General features: G+C 38.0%; 1 protein-coding gene across 3 annotated transcripts; it reads left to right on the forward strand.

The window, feature by feature from the left end:
• cdcp1.L (CUB domain containing protein 1 L homeolog) lies at nt 1–27,899 on the forward strand. 3 transcript variants are annotated; one of them, XM_041566088.1, is made up of 9 exons: nt 1–492; nt 6,903–7,118; nt 12,631–12,987; nt 16,128–16,496; nt 18,787–19,011; nt 21,023–21,400; nt 23,058–23,426; nt 25,955–26,042; nt 26,847–27,899. In XM_041566088.1, exons 1-9 carry the CDS (start codon nt 357–359, stop codon nt 27,262–27,264), a joined length of 2,556 nt encoding a protein of 851 aa, XP_041422022.1. In that variant the 5' UTR covers nt 1–356; the 3' UTR covers nt 27,265–27,899. The 3 variants fall into 3 exon arrangements, with proteins under 3 accessions (XP_041422022.1, XP_018123015.1, XP_018123016.1); XM_018267526.2 differs by having other exon boundaries at nt 3–441; XM_018267527.2 differs by lacking the exon at nt 6,903–7,118 and having other exon boundaries at nt 3–441.
• Nucleotides 27,900–27,995: the final 96 nt, after the last annotated feature.

Here is a 27,995-nt window from a genome sequence, read left to right on the forward strand (position 1 = left end):
TATTTCCTCTCAAGGCTTATGCTTATGACTATGTATATGACTCCACAGGAACGGTGCCAAGATCAAAGAGCAGTTACCGGAATTGAGTCCATTACCTGAGGAGTTTGGGAGAAGGCGGTAGGACAGGTCCCGCCCTGCTCCAGGCTGGGTGTGTAAAGGTGTGAGTTTAGCAGTAGTTTCCTGCTCGCTGTGGCCTGGGCTCAGCCAACGTAAAAATAGGGGGAAGCTAAGGCCACTCGCCCGCGCTCTGAGCGACGCTACTGTGCCCATGGCATAAAGTCACCCCTGGACCGGTACGAGTAGGGGCTTCCACCCCCGCACATGGAACTAGAAGGCAACTAGAGGAGGAGATAGAGATGTGCGCTGCGCGAGGCCTGTGCTGTCCTTTGTGGACAATGATGCTGGGAATCCTGTTCACTTGGCTGCTCCCACAGCTTGCAGGTAGGACACTAGAGTGGGTGGGACTTCAATATGGCTGCAACATTCATTCAGGTGACTGTGCTGAAATCGCCTGTCTGTGGGTCGCACATTAGTCTGTTTGACCCCTAACTACAACAACATGGCATGTGCCCACTAGACAGTTTGCCTGTATGTATCGCTGTGGCTGCCCCTGACGTTTGTGCTGTTTTCACTGGGTCACCATGAGCCCCCTTTCCTCTTAGTACAGTAATCTTTACTGATATTAGGATTTATTCATCAAACTCACTTTTCCAGCATGAAGTTTCCTCTACCAGATGTTTTTTTTTTAAAGGAATAAGAACTTTGCATAAATTGAGCTCTGGGCACTTTTTAAATCAAGAACTTCTACAGTACTAGCACTCATTGGCTTCATTAACACATGTGGGTTTTTTGTAGAGGTTTTTTTTTTTCCAGTCGGATGCATATGTCATACTGTTAATTTGATTTTCCTGAATTACCTGTCACCACTGGGGCTACCTGCCCTACTTCTGAATGGCAACCATTCAAACTTGCCCAATATCTGTGTCACTGTTGGTGACTGGAGGTGACCATTAAGTAGCAGGTCACCCAACAATGATTCAAGCAGTTTCTCTACCAGCGGAATATCCAACAGAACAAACACCTGATGTGCTGTGGACCTGGATCCTTACATCTTAAAGGAGAAGGAAACCCCCTGGGCGCAAAACCCCTCCCCCGGGTCCCCCCTCCCCTGTGTTGCCCCCCCATTTGCCCAGGGGGACAGGTAGGCCAGGGGGGAGGAGGGAGGGGCAGGGGTTTTGCGCCCAGGGGGTTTCCTTCTCCTTTAAATGGCAATAGAACTCCTTGATGACTTAATTTCTACAATGTTGTTTAATTACTCTATTCCTAAATGTAATAAAAGGCACTAGGTTTGCCCAGGAGCAGTAACCCATAGCAACCAATAAGTTTGCTTTTAAATAAGTGCCCAGTAAATTCTGCCTGATGATTGGTTGCTATGAGTTACTGCTCCTGGGCAAACTTAGTCCCTTTTATTACGTAACCCCTTTTATGTACGGCTGGTTGTGTTAAATTAAAGCCGCATTATATGAATTTTCATACAAGCAATATATTTAGTTTTTAATGATTGCAGTTTGCTTACTGTAAACACCTCCATTATACTGATGCAACTCTGTTTTCTTGGGAACACCCAGATACTGTTTATAGGACACCTCACCCAGGGAATCAGGCATTAAAACAGAAGTGCTTTGATATTTACAATGGGCCCTCGTGCTTTAGAGAGCCAAGGAAGTACCTTTCAACACTCTTCCTTGATATTCCTTAGCCTTCTGGTACCGTCAAACAGACAGTCCCTTCAAGGAGAACTAAACCCTAAAACTGAATATGGCTAAAAATTCCATATTTTACATACTGAACTTATTGCACCAGCCTAAAGTTTCAGCTTCTCAATAGCAGCAATGATCCAGGACTTTAAACTGACAGGGGGTCACCATCTTGGAAAGTGTCTGTGACACTCACATGCTCAAGTGGGCTCTGAGCAGCTGTTGAGAAGCTAAACTTAGGGGTTGTCACAAATTATCAAGCAGAAAAGGAGTTTGGTCTGTAAAATAAGATGATACTACAGGGATGATAATTAAATTCTTATGCTAATTGCACTGGTTTCTGTGCTGCCATGTAGTAATTATCTGTATTAATTACTGATCAGCCTTATATGGTGACATTTACAGTCATATGAAAAAGTTTGGGAACCCTCTCAGCCTGCATAATAATTTATTCCACTTTCAACAAAAAAAGGTAATGGTATGCCTTTCATTTCCCAGGAACAACAGAATACTGGGGTGTTTTCTGAACAAAGATTTTTAGTGAAGCAGTATTCAATTGTATGGGATTAAATCAAATGTGAAAAACTGTCTGTGCAAAAATTTGGGTAATTTTGCTTATTTAGATGCATGTAACTGCTCAATACTGATTACTGGCAACACAACAATTGGTTGGATTCAGGCCCGGATTTGTGGCATGGCTACAAAGGCCCGGGCCTAGGGTGACAGATTATTAGGGACGGCATGCCGTCCAGACGCTCTGTGGGGAGCAGCTCCCCAGTGCTCCAGCGCTTTTGTGTGCCTGTGAGGGGTTTTGAGGGCAGGCGATAGGACCACGTGGCCTTGGGGCACCCGCCCGGTAAATCCGGCGATGGTTGGATTAGCTCGTTAAGCCTTGAACTTCGGATGTGTCCAATCATGAGAAAATGTATTTAAGGTGGCCAATTTCAAGTTGTGCTTCTGTTTGACTCTCCTCTGAAGAGTGACAGCATGGGATCCTCAAAGCAACTCTCAAAAGATCTGAAAACAAAGAGGTTTCAACTGTAAGGAATGTAATCAGGAAATGGAGGCCACATACACAGTTGCTGTAAAACCCAGGTCGGGCAGGCCAAGAAAAATAAAGAAAGCGGCATATGTGGAGGATTGTGAGAATTGTTACAGACAACCCAAAGATCACCTCCAAAGACCTGCAAGAACATCTTGCTGTAGATGGTGTATCTGTACATATAATAATATAGCACAATTTGCACAAAGAACATTTGTATGACAGGGTGATGAGAAAGAAGCAGACAAACAAATTATTATTATTATTATTATTATTATTAACATGTATTTATATAGCGCCAACATATTGCATAGCACTGTAAAGTAAATGTTGGTGCAAGGCACTCCGGAATGCCACGAATAGATCAGACCAGAAGATCAATAAAAATAGAAATCTTTATTGTATAATCATCTCTTGCCTGACGCGATTTGTGTCTCTAGGACACTTAGTCATAGGCTAAGAAGCCCTTTCTGCTCTCACGCCACAAACCGAGTCGCTTGTTGTATGCAAATGCTCATTTAGACAAGCCAGTCATTTTGGACTGATGAGACAAAAATTATTTGGTCATAACAAAAAGCACTTTGCATGGCTAAAAAAGAACACCGCATTCCAAGAAAAATACCTGCTACCTACCAGGCCTGGACTGGCAATCTGTGTTCAATAGAAAGATACCATATAGTGGGCTGGTAGGGGGCTGTTTGGGCTGGTGGGGGGCTGTTTGGGCCTCTGTGTACTTGGAATGGCAGGGCCTATTTTAACTCCCAGTCCAGGCCTGCTACCTACTGTCAAATTTGGTGGAGGTTCCATCATGCTGTGGGGCTCTGATGTTGTAATTATATCTCCTGCCAGTCTCTGGTAGCCATTAAATTTAACTGAACTGGAGAGATTTTTTGTGGCCGAATGGTCAAAAATACTGCCATCCAGAATCCAGACACTCATCAAAGGCTATAGGAGGTGTTTAGAGGCTGTTACATTTGCAAAAGGAGGCTCAACTAAGTATTGATGTTATATGTCTGTTGGGGTGCCCAAATTTATGCACCGGTCTAATTTTGTTAGGATGCATATTGCATATTTTCTGTTAATCCAAATACTGTTAATCCATACTGTACAACATTTCTAGCCTACTTCTTTAGTTAGGCTTTAGTTCTCCTTTCAGGGGTAAGTGGTTGGATATTGAAACAGCCATATGTTAACAATAAAAGCTGCTGATTCAGACCTTTCGTTCTGAGATGGCAGCTTATTTGCCTACACAGGCAAATAAGCTGACGGCTTGATCCTGACAGCCTGCATTTACTGTACTAAACTGTAGGTTTAAGTGGCCAGCCTTTTTTTTGACTTATCGCCAAACTAGTGTATCTCTCCCTGATATGTCCACATTGAGGTGGGCGATATCTGGGTGTTCTGATTGTGGGCCCTAGGACCCAATGGTCAGATCTCAATGACAGGGATACAGGAGGTCAGATCAAAACATCCTTGCTCCAATGTTTTTTTTTTTAAACTTATCCAATTGATATTTGGCAGATTTTCAGCCAGATATTGGTTGAGCCCGTTGGTGGGTCCCTGACATAGGCCAATAAGGTACCGCCATTGTCTGTCAGTAACTTCTATCAGCTCATGTACAAGGCTGAAATTGGCCTGCTGAAATATGCAGGCTGAGAATTAGCCTCTACGTGGCATTAGCCTCCTGTCCTGTCTGCACCTGGAACCATTGTGTGGGCTTGGCTGCCTGAATTGATAGGAGCTTCATGTTTCTATGCTGCTAGCAATGCTCTGCAATAGGTTAATAGCATATGCAAGTGGATAAACCATCTTGTATTTTAGAGAGAGGAGACATTTATATTAACTTGTATCAGTGCAGTCCTTTTGTGTGTCCCCAAGTTCAAGTTTTCACATGGTCATTATTTAAATGTTGCGGTGAAACTTTTGCTTTGTTCTTAATTGTTCAGAAATTTTTGCTACTGGCAAGGCAAGTTTGCATGGTTTCAGTTTTTACTAGAAAGAATGTAGAGAGTGATGTTACACATGTTTTCAAGAGTACTCAATAGTTGTAGTGAGTGCTTCAAATCAGAATGCGAATCATTTAAACAAATTCAAGCATGAAACATAACATTGCAGGCACGTGTCACAGTAAGTGGAAACAAACATTTTCATTTTGTAAAGTAATATTGTTCATTAGAGAGTTACATTGCAAATTTTAAATTGCAAGTGATTGCAATATATTGTAGTGTTGTGTGCTTGCTTATAAAAAGATTACTAAGGGCAGGGGCACACGGGCAGATTCGGGGAGACTAATCGCCTCTTATGCAGAGCGACAATCTCCCTGAACATACTTCCGCCTGCTAAAATGAAAAATCGATTGCGCCAATGCACTTGCGGCGATTTGATTTCCGAAGCAGAAGAGGCGATTAGTTGCCAGGCGACTAAATCTGCACGTATGCCCCCTGCCCTAAAGTTTACAGTAAGCTGAAAAAGTTTTCAAGTTTTCAAGCTGAAAAAGTAGAGAAGGCAGAGGTTTACATAGCAGATAACAGATTAGTACTGTAGAATACCATTGTATTATATTACAGAGCTAATCTGTTATCAGATATGCAAACCTCAGCATTTTCTACTTTTTCAGCTTGAATGGCAACCCGTGGATAAACAGCATCTTGTTTATATAAACTATAAAAGCTTTCTGATGCAAAGACACAACCCACTGACCTGTCTGCTGTCTGTGCAACTGGTCAAGTGCTGATATCCCTGCATGGATGTGTTGGTGCAGGAGAGGTGAGAGTATGTATGACAGCAGCTGTATGTACATTATATCATCCACAGAAGAGGAGCCAAGGTGGAGAATCATCATAATGATAGGAGAACCGTAACGGCAACTATAGTGATACCACTTTTACAATCAGTTCATTGTCTATTCTCACAGACTGCTATTTTCTGAGCCAGTATAAAGACTGCAGTATAGGTTATTCATTAACTGTTTCTTATTTACGTCATTGCCATTTTAAAGACCATATACATTCACCAGGTTTATATGGGTTGGACTGAACAGCCTGGTTAGGATTAGTAGCAGGTAGCTTGATGATATTGTGAGTGTCATGTGTTTTTTATGTAAACTAATACATTTTTTTTATTTTCAATTCTATTTTACAATGTTGTTATATTTTATTTATATATAATATACACAATATTTTATATTATTTGAGTGACTGCAGGACCAGGTCCAGGTTTTTTTTTTTTACCCCCTAAATTGTCATTTGTAGGATTAACCTGAATGTATTTTGTATTGGTTGCTTTTTATCTCTTTGCTATCTAAAACTGGCATGTTTAAAAGTACTGACGAAATACAGGGAGAAGAGCTCATACATAGGTGAAGTGACATTGCGAGAAGAACAAGCACTGCTAATGCTAAGAAAAGAAGGCAGTGGGAAAAATGAGACTTTTGTCCAGTTTTCCACCTCTGGCTACTTGTTACCTTTTACTCCAGCATTCTTTATCCCTCCTGTTCTTCTTTATTCTGTTTTCATTTTCTTATTCCTGTGCACTAGTAAATGGTAAAACTATTTTCCCATATTCTTCATTGCCTTCTATTATACTGTGCTTATTAGAGTGTTTCTGTTTTCACATGTTTCTTCCCCCCTCCCCCTTTCTTTAAGTTGATTCCAATGTCTGCTTTCCACCTCTTAACTGTTTTCCACCATCTTTGCTGTTCTCCTGCTCATGGAGTTGTTACTAGCTGTGAACTGTATGCAGGAATAAGCTTTTATCTGTATTTTTATGTACAAGGAGACTGTACTTTTTTGTAGTTGGGGGAGTTACTGTAGGAAAAGGGTGTTTTGTGTATAAATGTGCATTTGTAGAAGGGCTGCATCCATTACCAGAAGCCCATAATGTTTTAATTCTTAGTGTCAAGATAAAAATTCAAGTTATATCAGCAAATCTGCAGTGGAACTGCACAAGTTTACATGTATACAGTATATAAAATCTGTTAAGGAAATGAAGTGCACTCTTCAAAGTTTTGCCTTGGGTTGCATTTTTCCATAACATATTGGCTACTTGCTAACTTTAGAAATGAATATTATACTGATACTTTATATTTTTTGCTTCTTTTAAAGACTCTGTGATCATTTCCTTGCAACCTAAAGACAATATAACTATATTGATAAAGCCTGGAGTTGTCATCCCCCCACCAACAAACTGTTATATATGCTCTGCAAAATCTATCTGTAAGAGTACTAATCTAGAAATCCGTCCTGGAATGACCGTGGACTACAGTTTTGCCTGCTCCACTCCAGAGAAATTTTATGTTATGGAAATTCAGAGGAGAATAGGTAAAATGTTTCAATGTTTTCAACTTTACTCCTAGAAATGTCTGAGACATTTGTGTTTTTATGTTTTGTATTTTATGTTATGGTTTTAAAGTATTGTGGTTTATAAATATTGTGGTCTGTCTGTTCTTCATGAATCTCCCCAATGTGATAGGAGTGATGGAACTGAGAAGAACCAAGAAAAAATATAAATGGTCTACAGAATCTTAAAAAAACATTGTCTACATCATACTAAAAATGGATTTGAAGATGAAAATGTGAACATCTAATGATCTACTTGTAAAATACATCTTTCTAGGGATGTTTGCTTACTCTGTTATTGCACAACCACCAACCAAACCTCACATTATTTATATTCCAAGTTGGCATGGTGTCAAAAGTTAAACATCATTTTCTCTTTTAAATTGTAAGCTGCAAAAAGCAAGATTCTGTTTACCGCTTGTATTGGTTGATCTGATGTGTTAGTAAATGCTCTACTTTTATTGTTCTAAAATGCTGGTGTTTTACTTGATGACAAAAGAGATAGGAATATGTAAGCTGACCCAGCAAGGGAAATCTGGCACTCCAGAAAAAAGATTACCCGGTGCACAGCTTTTTTGGAGGGATCAGCAAAATGAAAAGAGAAAATAACTGGCACAAGTGGTAATGCTAGCAGGGCATGTTATTTTTCGTTAAAAAGAAACAATTTTTTTTAAAAAAAAATTTGTTACTGGTCCTTTAAAGGAACACTTCAGTGTGAAAATAGAAATGGGGTAAATAGCCTGTGCATAGTTAGGCAAAAATGTAATGTATAAAGACTGGAGTGACTGGATGTCTAACATAATAACCGGAATTCTACTTTCTGTTCAGTGAGTTTGCAATTGATCAACATCATGCAGCTCAGATTCAAAAGCAACAGTTGTAACCCATGTGGTCCCCCCTCAAGTTACTGATTGTTGCTGCCTGGTAACCAATCTGTGGAAACCAAGAGAGCTGCAAAGCAGGAAGTAGTGTTCTGGCTATTATGTTAGACATCCAGTCACTCCAACCTTTATAGATTACACTTTTGGCTAACTTTATTAGAAACATTTTTTTATTTTGCACAGCCTATCTATTTACCCAGTTTTTTATTTTTACTTTGAACTGTTCCTTTAAGAACCTTTTGACGTCCATTTGGTTGGGACAACTTTAGTTCATAAGATATATGAAAACTCTTCTGCACATATTCATGAATAAATAGGAAGTCCCAAATGTCATCCTAAATTTCTTACCCTGAGCCCACATTTTCTCTCAGTAGTCACCCTAACTACTCTTCTGGCTGGGTCTCCAAGCCACTGCTCCATGCTACAGTTTGGGAACCATTGTTCTTCCCACTCGTGCTGCCCAACTACATTGAAGTTGAATACCTTTATTCTTTGTTTTTTGAAAATCGGAGGACCTCATTTAATATGTGAGAAAATAGCACAAGATTCCAGAATGCTGAAGCAGGACACAGCTCCATGCATTGCAGAGTCTGATTTTTAACCTCGTGATTTTGTTTCCAAGCCCCTTAGGGAAGGAAAGCTAGGCTATAAGCCGTTTAGACAGCTGGGAAAGGTGTAGGTGTTCAATAGCAAGTTCAGAAATGCAGTGCTAATTTAACGACAAGGTGTAAGTAAGAAGACATATAAGACAAAAGATATATTTGGTATATTTAGATCTGTGTTTTTTCTTCTGATTTGTCATACGATACAGAAGTCCAACCAGATTTATTACACACCTATTTATTATCCTTTATAGTGTGCCAGAAATTATGCAATCCTTCAATCATTCACATCACTCCCTGCCCTAATAAGGCTTACATTGCAGCAACCCTGTCTCAGTCTCAGAAGTGCGCCCAAGCTCACAGTAGGATCAGTCTCAGAAGAAAGCAGCATAATGTTAGAGGAGGAAACCAGAGCACCTGGTAAATACAAGAAGAACATAGAAACTTTATATAGTGTCCTTGTAAATCCAGGATCTCACTGCTGTAATGTGATTAATCAGTGAGCCATCATAAAGGTGATTACACAGTTTGTATTTTATCATTTGAAGATCAGTAGTTGCAGTGGACTTTATCAGCATTCTGGAACACCTATACTTTCCTTTACCCCCCCCCCCCAGTTGATGACCACTTTTATGTGTGAAGACATATGCCTAGTCTGTCTCATGTGACTCTCCTTTCTACATAATCTCAGGTGGACCCACAGATAATGTGCAATGTGACACATGCCTTAAAGGGGACCAGTCACCCAAAGAAATTATTCCAAATCCTATTTTATCATGTTAGTCAAGCAAAATGAACTGTAATTACACTGTGTACATTATTTGAATCTTGTTTACATCAGTCTGGGAATTCATAATTATAACAAGAAGGCAGGAGCCATTTTGTGGACACTGTTATAAAAACAAATGTGGGACATGATGTCCATCCCCATGCCCTGGCTACACAATTAAATGGTTAAGAAAACTGGTTGAATGTGGGAAAAGCAGTGACATCTAGGAAGTGCTGAATGGAAAGTGAAAGTATTTGCTTGTACCCCGCCTCTATGCCTAAGGCATAGAGGAGGGGCAGGCAATATTTGATTGACAGCTGAGATTTTTAATAGTTTGCAAAAGCTATGAATTCTTTGATAAAAAAAGGAATTTGGATTTCATGTTTAATTTGAAAAGGACTTTTATTATACAGCTTTTATGTTTGGGTGACAGGTCCACTTTAATTTATGCTGCTGCCAATTTTCATTTATAAAAATAGTCCTTTTCCTCATATTTCCACATTACACCAGTGTTTCCCTGTGTGGGGCTGCCCTCTTTGTTGACTTCAGCAGTTAAGTTTGAACACGTTAAAAAGAAAAAACTTTTTTTGAGTGAAATAATGGAATTCAGGAAACCTTTCCCTTGTCTTAGCACTGCAATAGGTGTAATTCATATCTGGAAACTTTTGGATGCTTAGTATTAATGAACAATGAAAATATGTGGCCTTTGCATTTGAGGGTTGTTTTGTCTCTGGCAATAAACACTTGGGAGATTCTGGGCTTTAACAGAAATGTGTGAATACATTTCAGTAAATGCCATTTCAGTGTTTCACTAGTACCTTTTTTCCCCACTTATGTTTGCACTACAAGGGCAGTTCACATTTACAAAACATCATAAATTGCTATCTGGTTTTTTTTTTCTAAAACATAAATTTTAAAATAAAATGGTCCATAACAGCTCTGAACAATCCCCTATTATATACAGTAACGTAACTAGGTGCAGCCCCCCTCTGTGCCAGTTTTCTTTGCGGCTGCAGCAGGGCGCAATCTGCCAGGGGGCCCTGCAGGGGTGCGGGCCCTGGTCCAATCGCACTCCCTGCTCCCCCTGTAGTTAGGCCACTGATTATATATGATCCTTGCCCTTAGGGTCAGACAGTCCAAATGCTTAAGATGGCCATACATGAATATGCCCACCTTGAGGTGGCTGATCCGAATGTGGCCCTAGGTGGCCTGATAGGCAAAAATCCACTTGTATTCCTTGTCAGTCCATATATATATATATATTAGTTACATTTTTGATCAAAGATAAAAAGTGGAACCTAAAGTTAAACGTGTTCTGGTGAAAAAAGTCCATGTGACTTCCAAAGTGAAACACGCATGTTGCTTGTAAAACACATCCCTAAACTGATGGACAAAATTGTTTAATTATTGATGGACAACAATAGTCAGCCCAAGTTTAACTGTTTGTGTTCAACTCCACTATGTATGTCTCTATTTACTTTACAAATCAAATTATTGGAGAAGTTTTTTTCTGTCGTATTGCAAAATTCTAATCCGTATCAATTGTAGCATCTCTGTAGAATTAAAAACTATTGTATCCATTCTAACAGCTGCCTGTAATGAAATTCAGGGATTCTGCTCAGCAGGGCTAAAGATAAGAAGTGTATGTATCTACTAAACCAGGCATGTCCAAAGTGCGGCCCGGGGGCCAATTGCTTCCCTTTTTCAAATTTACACCGGCCCTCAGCCTCCATCATGAAATTAATAATAATGAGGCCCCCCAGCACAGTGCGGGATCAGGAATCCCATAGCAGTAATATTTGGGCACATGATTTGGTCTATACTGCCTGTGTGCTAAAGGTGTTAGCAATAGACACTTACTGGCAAGTAGAGACATGCCACTCTCACATACTTCTTTAGGGCTCAAGGTGACGTACTGACGTGCCAGTACTGTAAACTAAAGAAGTATGGCGTCACTACGTGCCAGTACGTGTCTATTGCTAACACATTCAGCATACAGGCAGCAGTATAGACCAAGTGGCAGATAATTTCACTAATGTGCCCAAATATTACTGCTACGATTACTTGATTCCTGTAATTTAATGTTAATGGTTCAAAGAATGTCAGGATGAATGGTCGGCTCCCACATATTTTCACCTCACCAAATCTGGCCCTCGTAGCAAAAAGTTTGGGCACCCCTGTACTAAATGTATCAATTTAGAACGATTTTCTGAGTTGGTGTCCCTCCCTCCAGAGCTGCTTCAGAAAGACATAAGAAGGTGAAAAATTTAACTTTACACATCAAAATTAGAAAAAACGGTCACAAATAGAAAATAGAAAGTAATTGGAAAAAAGTCTTTATTTCTGGTAAACAATCTGAAAACAACTGAACTGAAAAAAGTGTTGGAAACAGTAGTTAGTATTTTGGTTTAGATTTGCATATATTTCAGTCCGCAGAATTACTGGCTTCAAAAAATATTAAATATTTCAGTCAATATTCCTTATTACCGTAGCATTTAAACTCTTTTTTTTTTTTTTTTTTTTTACCAGAGTGAGTCTTTTATAGTTTGGCAGACCCTAATGCAAAGTGTTTTAGTCCCTTTCCTTGGGGAGGATGCCTGTTTACACAACTTTGCAACATATTACTTTTTTAATTACTTCAGTCTTTTTCTTGTATCTTTTAATATAACTTTTAGGGGCAGATTTACTAAGGTTTGTATGGTAAATTAGAATTTTCAAATAGCTTTTTTGGTCAAAATTCACAATTTCGAGTTTAAAATCACCAACTCGAATTCTAATCTGAGATTTATTATCCCCCTACCCTGGAATTTAATAGGTCGCCATGTAACCTGCAGAGTTCATGTAGAAGTCCTTAGCAGAGGTCCGCTGACCTGTTTGAAGAAGTTAATAGCCTACCTGACATTTGAGTTTTTTTTAGAGATAAACTCGATTAGAATTGCAAATTTGATTCGCGTTTTCGGGTCTGTAACATTAGTTCGAATTTTAGACGTTCAAAACTGAAATGGTATCTTATTTAAGAAAAAGTTGAAGTCATTCAAGTTCATCCGAGGTAAAAAAAAAAAAACTTAACATTCGGCCTTTGTTAAATCTGCCCCTAAAAGTGTTTAAAAATTTGGTATTAGTAATGCCTAAGATGCTTTGACATATTTGTTTGCTCTTTTTGTGTATCTTGTGTAACTTGTTAGATCTGTAAGAAGTATAAAAATAGCCGTCAAAATCCACTTTTTTTTCGGTTTGTTTAGATTGTAACACTGGTTTGTGTCCATTTGGAAAAGTACAGCTTGAACCTCCTGGCTTGACTGGATTAAACCGAACCTTCTTCTGGCATGTAGAAACTGCTCAAAATATGGGCATTGAACTAAACTTTTCTACTCCTTGGCTGAGTCAAATTGACCCATCATATAAATGTCCGGATTCAGTAACTTACAAAGTCAACACTACAGTGGGCAGATCTTCTATTAACGTTGGCACTTTCTGTCGGAGTGGAACAGTGTCTCGCATTAAGGTCCAAGGTGGAGGTGTTGTTGCTTTAAATTTGCCCTGGAATGAAACACTGACTGGGTCTGGATTCAGCATTGCAAATAGATCTTCCATTAAAAGTAAGTTTTACTATGTTACATATACTAACCTCTTTTGACTGTCTTAATTTCCTTAGGCATTGTCAAAAGCCAACCTCAACATACAAACCAAGTCTAATCATTCTCCATACTGCCAATTGCCGATGAAATACTCTAACCACCTCTAAGGTTTTATACTTAATTTAAAATGTTTGCCTTTGTAAATATTAGGAATGCTGACGGAAGAATGTATAGTTATATAGTCTTGTTTAGTTTGCTTTAGCACCTGTAAACTTGTTACTAGCCTGATTTAGGTTTCATTTTTGCCTAACCCCCTCTTCTTCACCAGATTGCCAACCATACCCTTCATTTTCACCTCCCATAGTTCTCCTGTAGTGAGGCATGACTTGGCAGATTGGAATGTAACAGAGTGTGACCAAGAGCACTTGAGTACAAATTATTCCCATGAATAATATTGCCTTAATTATACCCCTTCATAGTGCACAATTTCAAAAGAATATGTGTGTAACATGAGTGGATGTGAGTTTGCTAGCTTGTTGTTGGTGAATTCTCCATAGAGACAATAAGAATACTAATACAAGAAATGCATTCTGAATTGAGAATTGTCAGGGCTGGGGTTGTTATCTCTGGGGAAAAAAAGACAATTGTCAGGGGATGTGATTACTTTTTATAAGTACATTTTAGGGCATTATAGACAGATGGATCACTGCACCAGAGGATACCCCTTTAGACTAGAGGAAAAGAACTTTCATTTGAAGAAATATATATATATATATATATATATATATATATATCTCCTTTGAGAAAGGCTGAGGAGTCAGCCAAAACGTCAGTCTGCTGCTATTTTATTAAATAAATTCTGTTTCATTTTTAAGACCAGTGTAACTGTACATTATATTTTCATTCCTTTTAAAACACTTTTAGTTTTTGATGTTACTGTTCTTTTAAAGGCATTAGCAAAATCACAACCATAGCCATCACAACCTCACTGTGAAGAACCACCTACATATATATATATATATATATATATATATATATATATATATATATATATATATATATATATATATATATATATATAAAAGCTGGTGTGTAGCCATGGGGGCAGCCATTCAAGCTAAAAAGGAGAAAAGACACAGGCTACTTAGCAGATATCAGATAAGCTCTGTATTAGAATACAATGGGATTCTACAGAGTGCATCTGGCATCTGATATAGAATGTGCTTGAATGGCTGCACCTATGGCTACACAGCAGCTTGTTTATATAAACTATAGTAGAGTTTCTGAAGAAAGCACAACTGTTGTACTGGTGCAGGACAACAGCACAAAGGTGGTTCACCTTTAAGTTAACTTTTAGTATGTTATAGAATGTCCAATTCCTAGCAACTTTGAAATTGGTCTTCATTGTTTATATTTTATAGTTTTCGAGTCATTTGCCTTTTTCTTCTGACTCTTTCCAGCTTTCAATTGGAGGTCACTGGCCCCATCTAAAAACAAATGCTCTGTAAGTCCACAATTTTTATTGTTACTTTTTATTGCTCTTCTTTCTATTCAGGCCCTCTCCTATTCATATTCCAGTCTCTCATTCAAATCACTGCAGGAGAGCTGCTGACTAAAAAGCTAAATATCTCAAAAAACACATAATAAAAAATGAAAACCAATTGCAAATTGTCTCAGAATATCACTCTCTACGTCATACTAAAAGTTAATTTAAATTAACCTTTGAGATAACTTTTAGCATGATGTAGAGAGTGATATACTGAGATAATTTGCAATTGGGTTTCATTTTTTTATTATTGAAGGTTTTTGAGTTATTTAGCTTTTTATTCAGGAGCTCTTCAATTTGCATTTTAAGCAATCTGGTAACTAGGGCCCAAATTACCCTAGCAACTATTCATTTATTTGAATAAGAGACTGGAATATGAAAAGGAGAGCGTCTGAATAGAAGGATCCGTAATAAAAAGTTGCAATTACAATACATTTGTAGCCTTACATAGCATTTGTGTTTTTAGAAGGGGACAGCGACGCCCATTTGAAAGCTGCAAAGAATCAGAAGAAGAAAAATACAAAAAACTATAACAAATAAAAAATGAAAACCAATTGAAAAGTTGCTTAGAATTGGTCATTCTATTACATAATGAAAGTTATTTTAAAGGTGAACCACCCCTTTAGAACACTTGATTTTTGGTGTTACTGTTTCTTTAAGAGGGGCTTGGATGATTTCTTGGATAACAATAATGGCCAAGGCTATAATGATACTACATTCTACAATTAGTATATATATTGGTGTATATTTAGTTTATGTGAGTGAGTAGATAGGTCAGTAAGAATATGTGTATGTACAGTATGCATGCTGGGTTTCATTTTGAGGGTTTGAACTTGATGGCTTTTGGTATTTTTTCAACCCAAACTCTGTCCTTTACTCTGTTGGCTTCATTGCAGTAGTTGTTGCTGTGCATTCTTCCCCTCCACCAAAATAATACATTTTTGTATAATGCAAGAAGATGTGATTATAAATTCAGTAAACAAGTTCAGCAATGTTAAAGTTCTTTTTAAATGGAATTGCTATTGATGGCACTTTCTGTCTTACTATTCTCTCCTCTGCTGTCCCTGATATTTACAGATCTGAGAAGGAGAATAACAGATAAAATGTTTTACTTCCTTTTGTGACGAAAAGTCCCTTCCCGCCCCTAATTAGAAAAACGCAAATTAGGATTCAGATTTGTTTTGGCCAGGCACGAGAAGTTGGCTGAATCCTGTTGAAAAAGGCCAAAATCTGGATGCATCGCTAATAATGTTCCACACTAATCTGTGTTTTTAAACCATCTGCTGTGTGACAGCAGGCAAAAGTAGTGGCAAATAAAGTGAAATGCCAACCATTTAGGATGACCTCCTTTCTTAAAATAAAATGGTTGCTGACAAAAAAATAATTGCTCATGAATTTTGTGATTAAGGAATTATTATTTACTTTAATTTAGCTTGTATCAAAATATGTAATTGGGATCATAAAAAGTAATGTAAGTAGCTTTTCCCTATTAAAGAACAAATCTATGATCACTTAACAGAGGCTAAAATGCATAAGGCTTGCTGCTGCTTTGACCTTCAATTTCAGGTACAGCATGTGCAAGCAAAATTGTGATGGTATGTTGTCTTTCCCCTAGGATTATGCATTATTGAATCCACTTTCCAGAGTCAGTCAGATGCCATTCTCATGTCTGCCGATTACCCAGTAGGATTCCCAAATGATGACCTCATGACCTGGCAGTTTGTCATACCAGTTGATCATAGCGCCAGTGTGGAATTTTTGAATTATACTTTTCCCAGCTGTGAAAGGAAAACAGAGCGGGTGGAATATTATTTACCGAATTACAATTATAACCCAGAAGTTTTAGCACTGGATAATAAGCAGCCAGCCAATATAGCTGGGAACTTCAACTTATCCTTGCAGAACTGTGACTTGGACAGTCAAAAACAACAAGGCCTCACTTTACTTTTCAAAGTCACTGTTCAGAAAACCCCAACCCAAGGAAGTAAGTATTTTTGGTTTTTACCTTATTTTGGTGTTTTGCTACATTACCATCTCTTTGTTGTATGATTATTTTGTTATTGTCCTCTTTCTGGCACCACTTTAACCCTTATACATATACATAATATAACCATGAATTATAACTTCCTATTGTGAATAGCCTGTACTACCTACAATATAGTTTTTGAAAAGGGTACAAAGAGGCTACAAAACATGTAATTAGACTGGTAGTATCTGGAAAGCACTTGACCTGATCCATAAGCAAGTCTCAAGACATTGGTTGGGATTGGAAGAAAACTTGAGCCATGTCCAATGTGGTAGCCTGATGCAAGGCAATATATCTTTTAGGCAACATTGCCGCACTTGCTAAAGTTATGCTTTGCCAGCCAAGCAGGCTTCAGGCCAGCCTGCACATACACTTGTCGCCACCTGGCTGGTATTTTACCGGCTTTGCCACTAAATTGCCAGCTAGGGCCGAGGACATTTTTCAAATTATTGGCAAGGTAGTTGCTGGTAAATATGTAATTTCATGTCAATCCTTCCCCTCCCTGAACATCGCTGCTACCCAACCCAGGTTTTTAAGACTCCAGTACCTACTCCCATAACTCTTGGATTCTGCCTATTCCAATCCCCAATGTGGACATTGCTGGCCCTAATGTCAGCACCCTGCCCCCATAATGATACATCCTGTAATATTCCATAGAAAATATAGCAATACTATATATATGCCTTTTTAAATTGTGCTTTGGCATTTTTGCAAAATTCCTTGTGGATTTTTTCCCAAAAAACTCTTTGCCAGTTCTAATGGTGACCATTGTCCAAAATTGCTGCATTATTTAATCAGTTTGAAAAGTTTATAAAATTCCTTATAATGGTTGTCTAATGAAAAATGTTTCAGTTGAGAGAAAAAAATCCATTCACCTTTCTCTTCTCCATAACAATAGTTAATTGCAGGGAAAATATATTTTTTCTCCCAGTGAAAAAGATTGTAAATTGACTGCAGTGTTCATAAATCTGCCTTGAATGCTTATGCTGTATGTCTACACAATTTCTTTTTAATCCAGGGCCAGCCTAAATGTATCTCTAAAATTATATGAAATCATAAGATGTGGAGGGTCAGACAAAGATTATGTTATGCTACTTGCCCTGGGTCATGCAGTGTTTGGTAAATGCTGATACATGTTCTCCTGGGACCTCAAACATCTGTCAGTGTGTATTTGCATAAAATTTGCATATGTTGCTTTGGATGGATATGAGCCACAAAGATTGTTGGTAGATATTAAGGCACTGATTTATCAATGTTTGAATTCGGGGTTTTACAGCAATTCAAGTTTGTTTGTACTAAAACTCACAAACTTGAATTACAACTTCAAACCAAGTATTTATTAAGCTAAAAAAAACTTGAATGTAAAATTTCGGCATCTAAAAGCAAGGTCGTGTAGAAGTCAATGGGAGCTGTCCTAGGCAAAATTTGAACTATTTATTAATTTTGAGATTCAAGTTACTCAAGGTTTTTTCCATGATTTTATTAATTTTTTTTTTTTTTTTTTTTAAAGAGCAAACATTTGTTTTTTTTAATGCAAGTTTATTTGAAGTAGAAAATAAACCTCTTAAATTCCAATTTTGTTAATAAGCCATACACAATGATCCTACACTGGGAGGCCTTTTATGGGTGTAGTTTTTCCATATTGCATCCCATATTTATTGATTGTAAATGAGCCCTATAGTTATAGTAGACATAATATATTATTGAGAATTTTCACCAAATTCTAAAAATAAAGACATTAATATTTTCTCTCCTTGCATCATTGATTAAGAGCAGGTGAACACCCTTGGTACACAGATTCACAAACACTGTGGATGGCCACATTTGGGGGCTTAATTAGGGTAATGCAATAAAGCCCTAAGTTTGCCCAGGTGCAGTAACCTATAGCAACCAATCAGCATATAGTATTTACTGGTCACTTGTAGGGATGAGTGAATTGTATCACCGCGGAAATGACGCACAATTGGAGAAAAAAATGTTGCAAAAATTACCGGGTTAAATTTGCCCATCCCTTGTCATCTAGCAAATATCTTATTAGTTGCTATTGTTTAGTGCTCCTGGGAAAATGTTTCTTAAAAAGTCCTAGATCAACTGCAGAGTGAATTTTGCAACCATATTCTCATCTCACCTTTAAATCTGCAGTTGAATTAAGAGGCTTGGCCAGAATTTTTCATGTTTTAAAAGATTTCACTCACTAAAAATCCATTTTAAACTTTCCGATTCTCCAACTAAACGCTTTTCTTTTTAGGTAAAATTTACAACATTGATTTGACAAAGGAAAAGGATATAACGGTGACCATAATGCAGAGGCCCAAGCCCAAATTCGCTCGACAGTTTGTTCCCATCTGTAAAATCTGCAAGGCGCAGATGGACTGTGATCAAGAGTTCACAATGACAGGGGGAAAGTTTTACAGAATTTCTTTCCTCTGTCATGATCTAAATGTATTGATGGCAACAGCAGTGAAAACTATAGGTATGTCAAACCAACTACATAGAGTAAAAAAAAAATCTTCCCAAATGATGACCTCATGTCAAAGCAGATATCAGCAGCACACTGTAGCTTTGCACAAGCGTGAAATTTATTGTGTCAAAGCATTTCAAACAGGGCAATGTTTCGGGCCACCCGGGCCCTTTATTAAGCCAGCAAGAGCCAGAGGCTTGATAAAGGGACAGGGTGGCCCGAAATGTTGCCCTGTTTGAAATGCTTTGACACAATAAATTTCACGCTTGTGCAAATCTACAATGTGCTGCTGATATCTGCTTTGACTGGATTACTTGACCCTGAAGTAGGCGTGGGTCCTTCAGTATAGCACCTGGTACCGCAAAAGGTATTTGTTCAGGGATTTCTGATACTGCAAATGATGACCTGGCAATTTGTCATACCATTTGATAGTATGGCACACCCAGGGAGCATAAGGCAGGCAAAGTATGGGACACACGAGGCGCATAGGGCAGGCAGAGTATGACACACACAGGGAAGACAGGGAAACCTATCAAGACCACTCTAAGATGTACTACATACAGTGACAGTGCTGGTGCCTCTTCAGCAGTTTGTATGAGGTGTAAACATTGTGGGCAGTTTCAGTCTGGGTCTCAGGTGTGCACAGTGCAGGGTTTAAGAAGAATGAACAATGCAGGGGGATTACAAGTGTGAACAATACAAGAGTTTATAGTCTGGATTTGAGGGTATACAATGCAGGGGCCAGTTAATCTCTGTAGTGATACCTTTTAAAGCTTCCACATGGTAAGCAGACACAGCAGGCAGACTTTCATGTGGCACAAAATGGGGCGTTTGCGGGCAACATATGGCCCTTAGGCTGCCAGTTGGACAGCAGAGTGATATTCTGAGACAATTTGCAATTGGTTTTCATTTTTATTATTTGTTATTTAGCTTTTTATTTAGCTGGTTTCCAGTTTGCAAATTAGCAATCTGGTTGCTAGAATCCAAATTACAATAGCAACCATTAATTTGTTTTATAGATGGGTCAGTATCCCCTATTCGAAAGTTGAAAAGAGAAGGAAGAAGATGGCAATTTTAAAAGACTATAAAATAAATAAATAAATAATGAAGACCAATTGAAACGTTTTTGAATTGGCCATTCTATAAGATACTAAAGTTAACTTAAAGGTGCACCATCCCTTTAATAGATACGCAAAATGCACTGCAACATTCCTAATTGCATTGTTTAGCTCAGGAGTACTTTTTCACAAAGTTCTCAAATGCTCTCCATAGTAAGCTGGTCTTCACAATAATAGGTGCCTATAAATATCTCTGTTTGTATAGATGTTTGAAAACTTGAAAGAGTCCAAAGATAATAAAAATAAATAAATAAAAAATAAATATATAAATAATGACGAGCAATTGAAAAGTTGCTTAGAATTGGCCGTTCTATATCATACTTAAAGTTAGTTTAAATTAATTGTTCAGTATAAAAATAAAAACTGGCTAAATAGGCTGTGCAACATAACAATTTTTTTCAGTATAGTTAGTTAGCCAAAAATGTAATGTATAAAGGCTGGAGTGACTGTATGTCAACATAATAGCCAGAACATTACTTCCTGCTTTGCAGCTCTCTTGGTTTCCACTGATTGGTTACCAATCAGTAACATGAGGGTTGGGGGCACAGGGGTCATAACTGTTGCTTTTGAATCTGCCCTGCGTGCAGAAGATCAATTTCAAACTCAATGAACAATTATGTCCAATGTGGCCCCCTTTAATGTCGCTGAGAGTTTGAGAGCTGAAAACTTGTGTTCTTGCTATTATGTTAGACATCCACTCACTCCAGTTTTTATATATAAAATTTTTGGCTAACTAACTATATTAGAATCATTTTTTATTTTGCTTATCTATTTACCCAGTTTTTATTTTTACACTGAACTGTTCTGTGAACCACCCCTTTAACCTAGACAACCGAAATACAAATTCTTTAAACTAGAATTAAAAGATGAGCATTATTAACTAAAATTAATTTATTTTTCTATAGCTTGTTGGAATCTTAAAGCATGCAACATAAACAATGAGCCTCTTTCTACACCCCCATCTTTGCTTTTTCTTCCTATTCAATTGGAAATCATCTGGAATTTACTGGCTCCTAAACATATCAGTACTGAAATCGCATCCAGCTCCATGAAACTGCATCAGCTTGTTTCAAACAACGCAACAGATGAGGACTTCTTTTATAGCATTGTTAGCTCTGACAACAAGAGCAATTTTCAAATTGGAACATTCCGCCCTGTTGGACCAATCAAAAAGGTGCAGCTAAGAGACAATGTTACCATCACCCTGATTTTGCAAAGTAACCGAAATCTCAGCCATCTCCCAAAAATGGACCTGCATATTTCTTTTGTCTCTCGCATTGAAGGTATTTAAAATCTACAATATAAAGAGATTTACAAACAGAAATAGAATTAGATTCTTCTCTGTCTGGATCCTGTTTGTCTATACTCAAGTGATATTAATATTTCTGTTAATTGTCCTCCTTGCTTTGCCTTCTATTTTTTGTCATACTACAGGGACACACATTGGATTAATTTGCTTCATGGCCGAAACACTAGTATACTACCAGTAGTGCACACCTATTTATTGTTTTCAGGGAATTACAGTGTGACCCACTTGAAGTAGCATGTCCAGACCAGTGGGTTAGTATTGTTTTGATAACATACGGCCCTTTTACATGGTCTATCTCTTTCCCTACTGCCTGAACCAAATTTCCATAAAAGGCCCTGCTCCCCTATATCTGACTCCAAAAAGCAGAGCTGCTCGGTGGGACGGTAACCGCCATGTCTCCTGGCTCCCTGACTGTGACTCTCCTGACTGAATCGGCAGCAATAAAACGCACTTAAAGGAAAACTATAACTAAAATGAATACTTGAGCAACAAATAGTTTGTGTCAAAATAAGTGGCATATTAAAGAATCTTATCAAACTGGAATATAAATTTTAGTAAATATTGTCCTTTTACATTTCTTGCCTCGAACTACCATTTTGTGATGGTCTGTGTGCTGCCTCAGAGATCACCTGACCAGAAATACTACAACTCTGACTGTAACAGGAAGAAGCGTGGAAGCAAAGACATTCTGTCTGTTAATTGGCTCATGTGACCTAACAAGTATAGTTTGTTTGGTATGTTTGTGTGCACCATGAAGCATACAATCCCAGAGGGCTGGCCTTATTTTTTAAAATGGCTGTTTTCTATTTATGATTACCCAATGGCTCATACTACTAAAACAATATTATTATGAAAATGCTTTATTTACATGAAGCAGGGTTTTACATATGAGCTGTTTAATACAATATCTTTTTATAGAGACCTACATTGTTTGGAGGTATAGTTTTCCTTTAAGGGATGGAGAATGTACGGATTATACTGTTAGTATTGCTGTTAAAAACAATGCCTTTCATTATGTGATCTTCATGCTAGAGCTGGATTTTAAAGGAGTTTCTCGCCTCCAAATTAACTTAGTATGATGTAGAGAGTGATATTTTGAGACAATTTGCAGTTGGTTTTCATTTTGTTTCATATTTCTGGTTTTTGAGTTATTTAGTTTTTTATTCAGCAGCTCATTATTTCATCAAACAGGTTGCTAGGGTCCAAATCATCCTGGCAGCCATGCATTGATTTGACTTGAATATGAATAGCAGAGGTCCTGAATATAAATATGAGTAATAAAAAGTAGAAATAACAATACATTTGTAGCCTTACAAATTATTCATTTTTAGATGGAGTCAGTGACCCCTATGTGAAAGCTGGAAAGATTCAGAAGAAGAAGAAAACAAATAATGCAATAGCTATAAAAAAAAAAAAAGAATGAAGGCCAGTTGAAAAGTTACTTAGAATTAGCCATTCAATTACATATTTAAAGTTAAATTAAAGGAGAACCACCCCTTTATTTTGAGTACCAATTTGTGTACAAATTGTTGAATTGTGCTTTCTTTTTTACTCTCAAAGTTGAATTTATGACCCTTTTACAATAAAAAGTTTGTCAGAGATTATATTTGTACTTTTTTTTTCTGTTGCAGAAGAATGTATAATTACCGTTGTTCCAGCTCCTGACTCTACAGTGACTTTACAGACCCCTAATTGGGAAAAGGGACTGCCAGATTCCGTGTCTGTCTCGTGGAACATAGCGATGCCTGCCAAGCAGTTTGGGAAGTTAGCATTTGCAAAAGACAAAATGGACATCATGTGTGATACTGGCCGTGCATTCATTAATATAAAGGAACAGAAATCTACCGGGCCAGATATTGTTCTGAAAGATTATGATACCCTTCCCAGCTCCATTAATCTTTTCTATCCTTTCTGGCTTAACATCTCTAACTGCAAGCCTAAGTTCTTGTCCAATAAGCTTCAGATACAGTTTTCTGTTATGTTCACCCAAACTAAATCAGGTGAGCCACTGTTTAATGTAAGGTCTGGTATGTGTTGTGCTGGGTGTAGGCCATTTATTTGTATACTCTTTACATTTATAATGAGCTATCTGCAGAAGTTTTTTTTCTGTTCAACTAGAAACACATAATTTCTTTAACAAGGCTTTAATTCAACTTCAGTTCATGTGATTTGTTGGTGTTTTTGTATTTTCTTTTTGTATGCCAGCTGTTGCTTCAGACCTTTTTGCCTTTATATCTTAAAAGAGAGATTATTTTGTTAAAGTTGTCTTTTTTTATGATAACAGGGCCATGGGATACAGCAGACAACAGGGTTAAATGGGTTGTTCACTTTAGGTTAACTTTTCGTATCCTACTTTCTAGTTGGTCTTCATTTTTTATAGTTTTTGAATTATACTCCTTGCTCCTCTGCCTCCTTATAGCTTGAAATTTATATAACAATCTGGTTCTTGGGGGGGGGGTGTCACTGGGGTTGCCACCTGGCCAGTATTTTACCTGCCAGAGCCAGGGCCGGTATTACAAATTTACCGGCAATGTTGCTGCCGGTAATTTGTAATACCCTTAACAAAAGCCCTTGGCAAAAACGTACCTTTCCTTTGTCTTCTGCCCCTCTCGCGATAGGGCGGTCCCCTTTTGCATCACAACCCCCCGCGGCTCTGCCCATTTTTGTGTCACAGTCCGCCCATTTACCAGTGGATCCGCCCCTTTTTACATCACAGCCCGCCCATTTAGTTACCTACCCCACCACTGGCCGGTAAGGTGGCAACCATAGGTGTCACTGACCCTGGGAGCTAACACACCAGTTGTACCAGTGCAACACTACAATATGCTCTTATCTTTTCTATGGCTGCTGTAAATTACTTAATGTTTATGGTCTGACTCACAATATACAGTAAAGCTTCCCATACACAATAAGCTGTCAAATGTCTTCTTTAAACTGGCTTTTCTGCCAATGTAGGTGCTCTCCCTGCCTGGAAATTGGCCAGATATCTGTCTGGCAAGAAATATTTGATCTTCTGCACACCACTTAAAGAGGATGTAAAGGCAAAAAAAATTAAATCCAATTTTTACTCTCTTTAATGAAAAAGAAATCTATCTCCAATATACTTTATTTAACATGTCTACCATATGCAGTGAAATTCCTTTTACTTGCACAGACTGCTGAAATGGTCCCTTCAGTTGGTCCCTAAGTGCTCTGCAGGGAAATGATCGTACTTTCAAAAGTCAGGTGGGTGGAACTCAAGCAGCTTTGTTTGTTTCCCTGAAGAGCAGTCTGGGACCGTGTAGAGATTCAAATCAGTTTTGCTGTATCTAGTTCTGGCAGATATTATTTGACTTGTGCTGCTTTCATATTTTATGACAATCCCTAAGCTTAACTTTTCAACAGAAGCCCAGACCACACTGAGCATGTGCATGGTTTTGGTCTTGCAAAGATGTTTAACATAGTTTCAAGATGATGATGACCTCCCAGCTTCCAAACATAAATAGTTTGTTTTATTAGGCTTGTGGTGCAGTAAGTTTATGTTTAGTATACAAATACAGCATTTCTAGCATTATTCTATTTTAGATTTTAGATCCCTCTTTAAGCTGACCATACACTATAAGATCCACTTGTTTGGCAAGATCACCAAACGAGTGGATCTTCCCCCGATATGCCCTACGCTAAACGATTGGATTACAATGATGGGCATACCAGTCACCGGATGAAGGCCCCAAGAACTAGCTGATGCGGTCCTCAATTAGAAAATCATACCTGCTCGATCAATATCTGCCCGATATTTGAGGAGGCCTGTCGGAGGGCCCCATACACTGGCCAATAAGCTTCTGAATCGGTCTAAAGGACCCAAATTGACATCTTAAATCTGCCTGTGTATGGCCACCTGCATTCAATCCCAGGCTGCCTCCAAGCCAAACATAACGACTGTAATCCAGAAGGGGTGAAAGAAGCACACTGCCATGCACCGGCTCTTGGTGTGTTTCTTTTCCCCCTTCTGGAATATCTTTCTGTCAAGACCAAATTGATGTACATTGGTGCAGGCCTCCCCAAACACTTACCTATATAGTCCACCGTAGGCCAGCATGCACCTGGGTAAAAAGGGTAACAATCTGCTTGTTTGTAGATAGTTGGAAGTATGACAAGTTAAACAGGGCCATAAACGCCACAGGGAAACCTTCCTGAGCTTTCTTATATATTTCTATTTTTAAGCCATAAATCTATGCTAGCAGATCTATAGTAAAGTACCAAAATACTTTTGTAATGAGTACAGTATTCTCAATTGTTTTTCTTCAAATCTTTTTTTCCCAAGTTCTTTTTTTTTTTTTTTCCCAAATCGCTTTTTAAAATAAACCGTCAAAATGTATGACAGATTACCAGCAAAGATGTACATTATCCAGAATGCTCAGGACCTGGGGTTTTATGGATAATAAATAAATAAATAAATATATATAAATATATATATCCATTGCCTTTCTTTATCTTTTTAACTCATTAATATTCCATTATGAATAACTGCCTTCTTCCTTTATTTTAGATCTGACGACAATATTAATTGCAGCTTGTTCTGCTATTGCAGCAGTAATTTTGATTATCGGAGTAGCTGTTTATTGTGTCAGAAAAAAGTAAGTGGACTGCTATAACAATTTAAAATTTCAAAAATGACATTTATTTATAAATATACCACCAAGCGTTACCCTGCACTTTCAGGGACAATCCTGGCCCCTGTGCCACTCAAGGCAGCGTTTCCAAAGCTGCCCCCCATGTCCCCCCACACTTACATTTTTCAGTGTCTTTGGGGTGCACGGAGGGGTCTCCTAGAATACTTCAAGGGTTGGTTCATCATTAAGTTAACTTTTAGTATGTTATAGAATGGCCAATTGTAATCAACTTTTCAATTGGTCTGCATTATCGGGGCGCTTCGTTTTCCAAAGTCGCCCGAAGTTTCCTCGGCAGACAACTTCGGGCGAATTCGGAAAACAAATTGCTCCGAGTGCTATCCTGCCTGCAATTTAGATTCTAGCCGGCGGGAAAGCTTTTCTGAAGAAGAGGTGACTAAATCTTCCCATGTGTCTCTGCCCTTAGGAGGTAAAATGCTTTCAAAACGTGTTTCTTTCTACATCATTACATGTTTTGAGGAAGGATGAGTAATATATCTGAATATGAAGGTTATATAAAATGTCTCCTTTAATGTTGGTTATCACCCCCTTCCCCCCCACAGCTAATGACTCTAAAACATTGTTCCAATAGTAACCTTTCTAAATTCCATTCAGAAATTAGCACTGACAATATCACCTTCCTCAGGAGCCAGTCCCCTTAGTTGGGAACTTCTGTAGCAGGATATATTTAGATAAGCACGTTTTTCAAAGCTGATCAGTTTGTTTTCTCTGTTTTTGACCATAATTCGTTTTTATTTGTGACTAATGTAGGAAAAAGGAGAAAAAAGCCCCAGTCGGGATATACAACACTAAACCGAACACAGAACTATCTAAGCGCCAACGGTTGCAGAGAAAAGGAAGGAAAAATAAAGAGTCCCATGTCTATGCAGTCATTGATGATACAATGGTTTATGGTCATTTGTTGAAAGATACTTCTAGTTTGGCCAGTCCAGATGCAAATGTGGATGTGTACCAGCCATTTCAAGGCCCTATGGGTGAAGCTCCTCCTGTTCCACCACTTAATCGTATCTCCAAAGATAAAGTTGATGACGATCCACTTGCCTCTTCCATGAGACTTAATGAATTTTACTCTTTCAATAAATCAGAATTAAATGAACCTATAGAACATGAAGACACAAGTCTTGATATGGTAGACCAGCAGGAAAATGGGCCAGTGCTAATGGCATGATAGAGATATGAATTAGTTAGGGAAGCAAAACGAGCAGTATCTGCTTTTAGGGAGGTTCACTTCTAAACAGGATGATTTGTCTTCAGAGCCATTTCCTGTAAGCCAATAACACCACTGACCATTTGCCATCAAATAACTGTCTATAGAAAGTAAATTAAAATACAGCATAATAATTTTAATATTTTCAGTACCTTTAATCTGTTTTCATATTGTGGGGGGGTTTGATATTCATGCTTCTGCAAAAGTGTGTGTGGCATTGTGGTTGTTGTTTGTTACATATCTTCTTTGTGTTTGTTTGTTTGTTTACTTGCCACTTGCTTTTCCTAATTTAGCAGACCATCTATGACACTGCAACAATTATGCACTATACTGTGTTCGTATTTTTATTTGTTATAAAGAGTGACATTTTTATAGTAATATAAATACAATTGTACAGTGTGAAAAAGATTCTTTGTCCCAAAGAAATAAGCTTGAGCATGTTTTTAATTGTTCATCCTGGATGATTTAGCAGGACATTATAGGGGTAGATAAGAAGGGATTTCTGAATTTAAACACAAGTTTGGAGCTCTCCTACATGGTCAAAACTGTCAAATTCGACTAGAGATTTATCCAAACTCGATTTGAGGTTATTTTTTTAAAAAAAAATTTGAATTAGATTATCGAGTTTTATCATACTCTGGCCCTTTAAGGATTCAAATTTGACTATTCGCCACCTGAAACCTGCCGAATTA

This window comes from Xenopus laevis, chromosome 6L, assembly GCF_017654675.1.
Source record: "Xenopus laevis strain J_2021 chromosome 6L, Xenopus_laevis_v10.1, whole genome shotgun sequence".
Lineage (NCBI taxonomy): Eukaryota > Metazoa > Chordata > Amphibia > Anura > Pipidae > Xenopus > Xenopus laevis.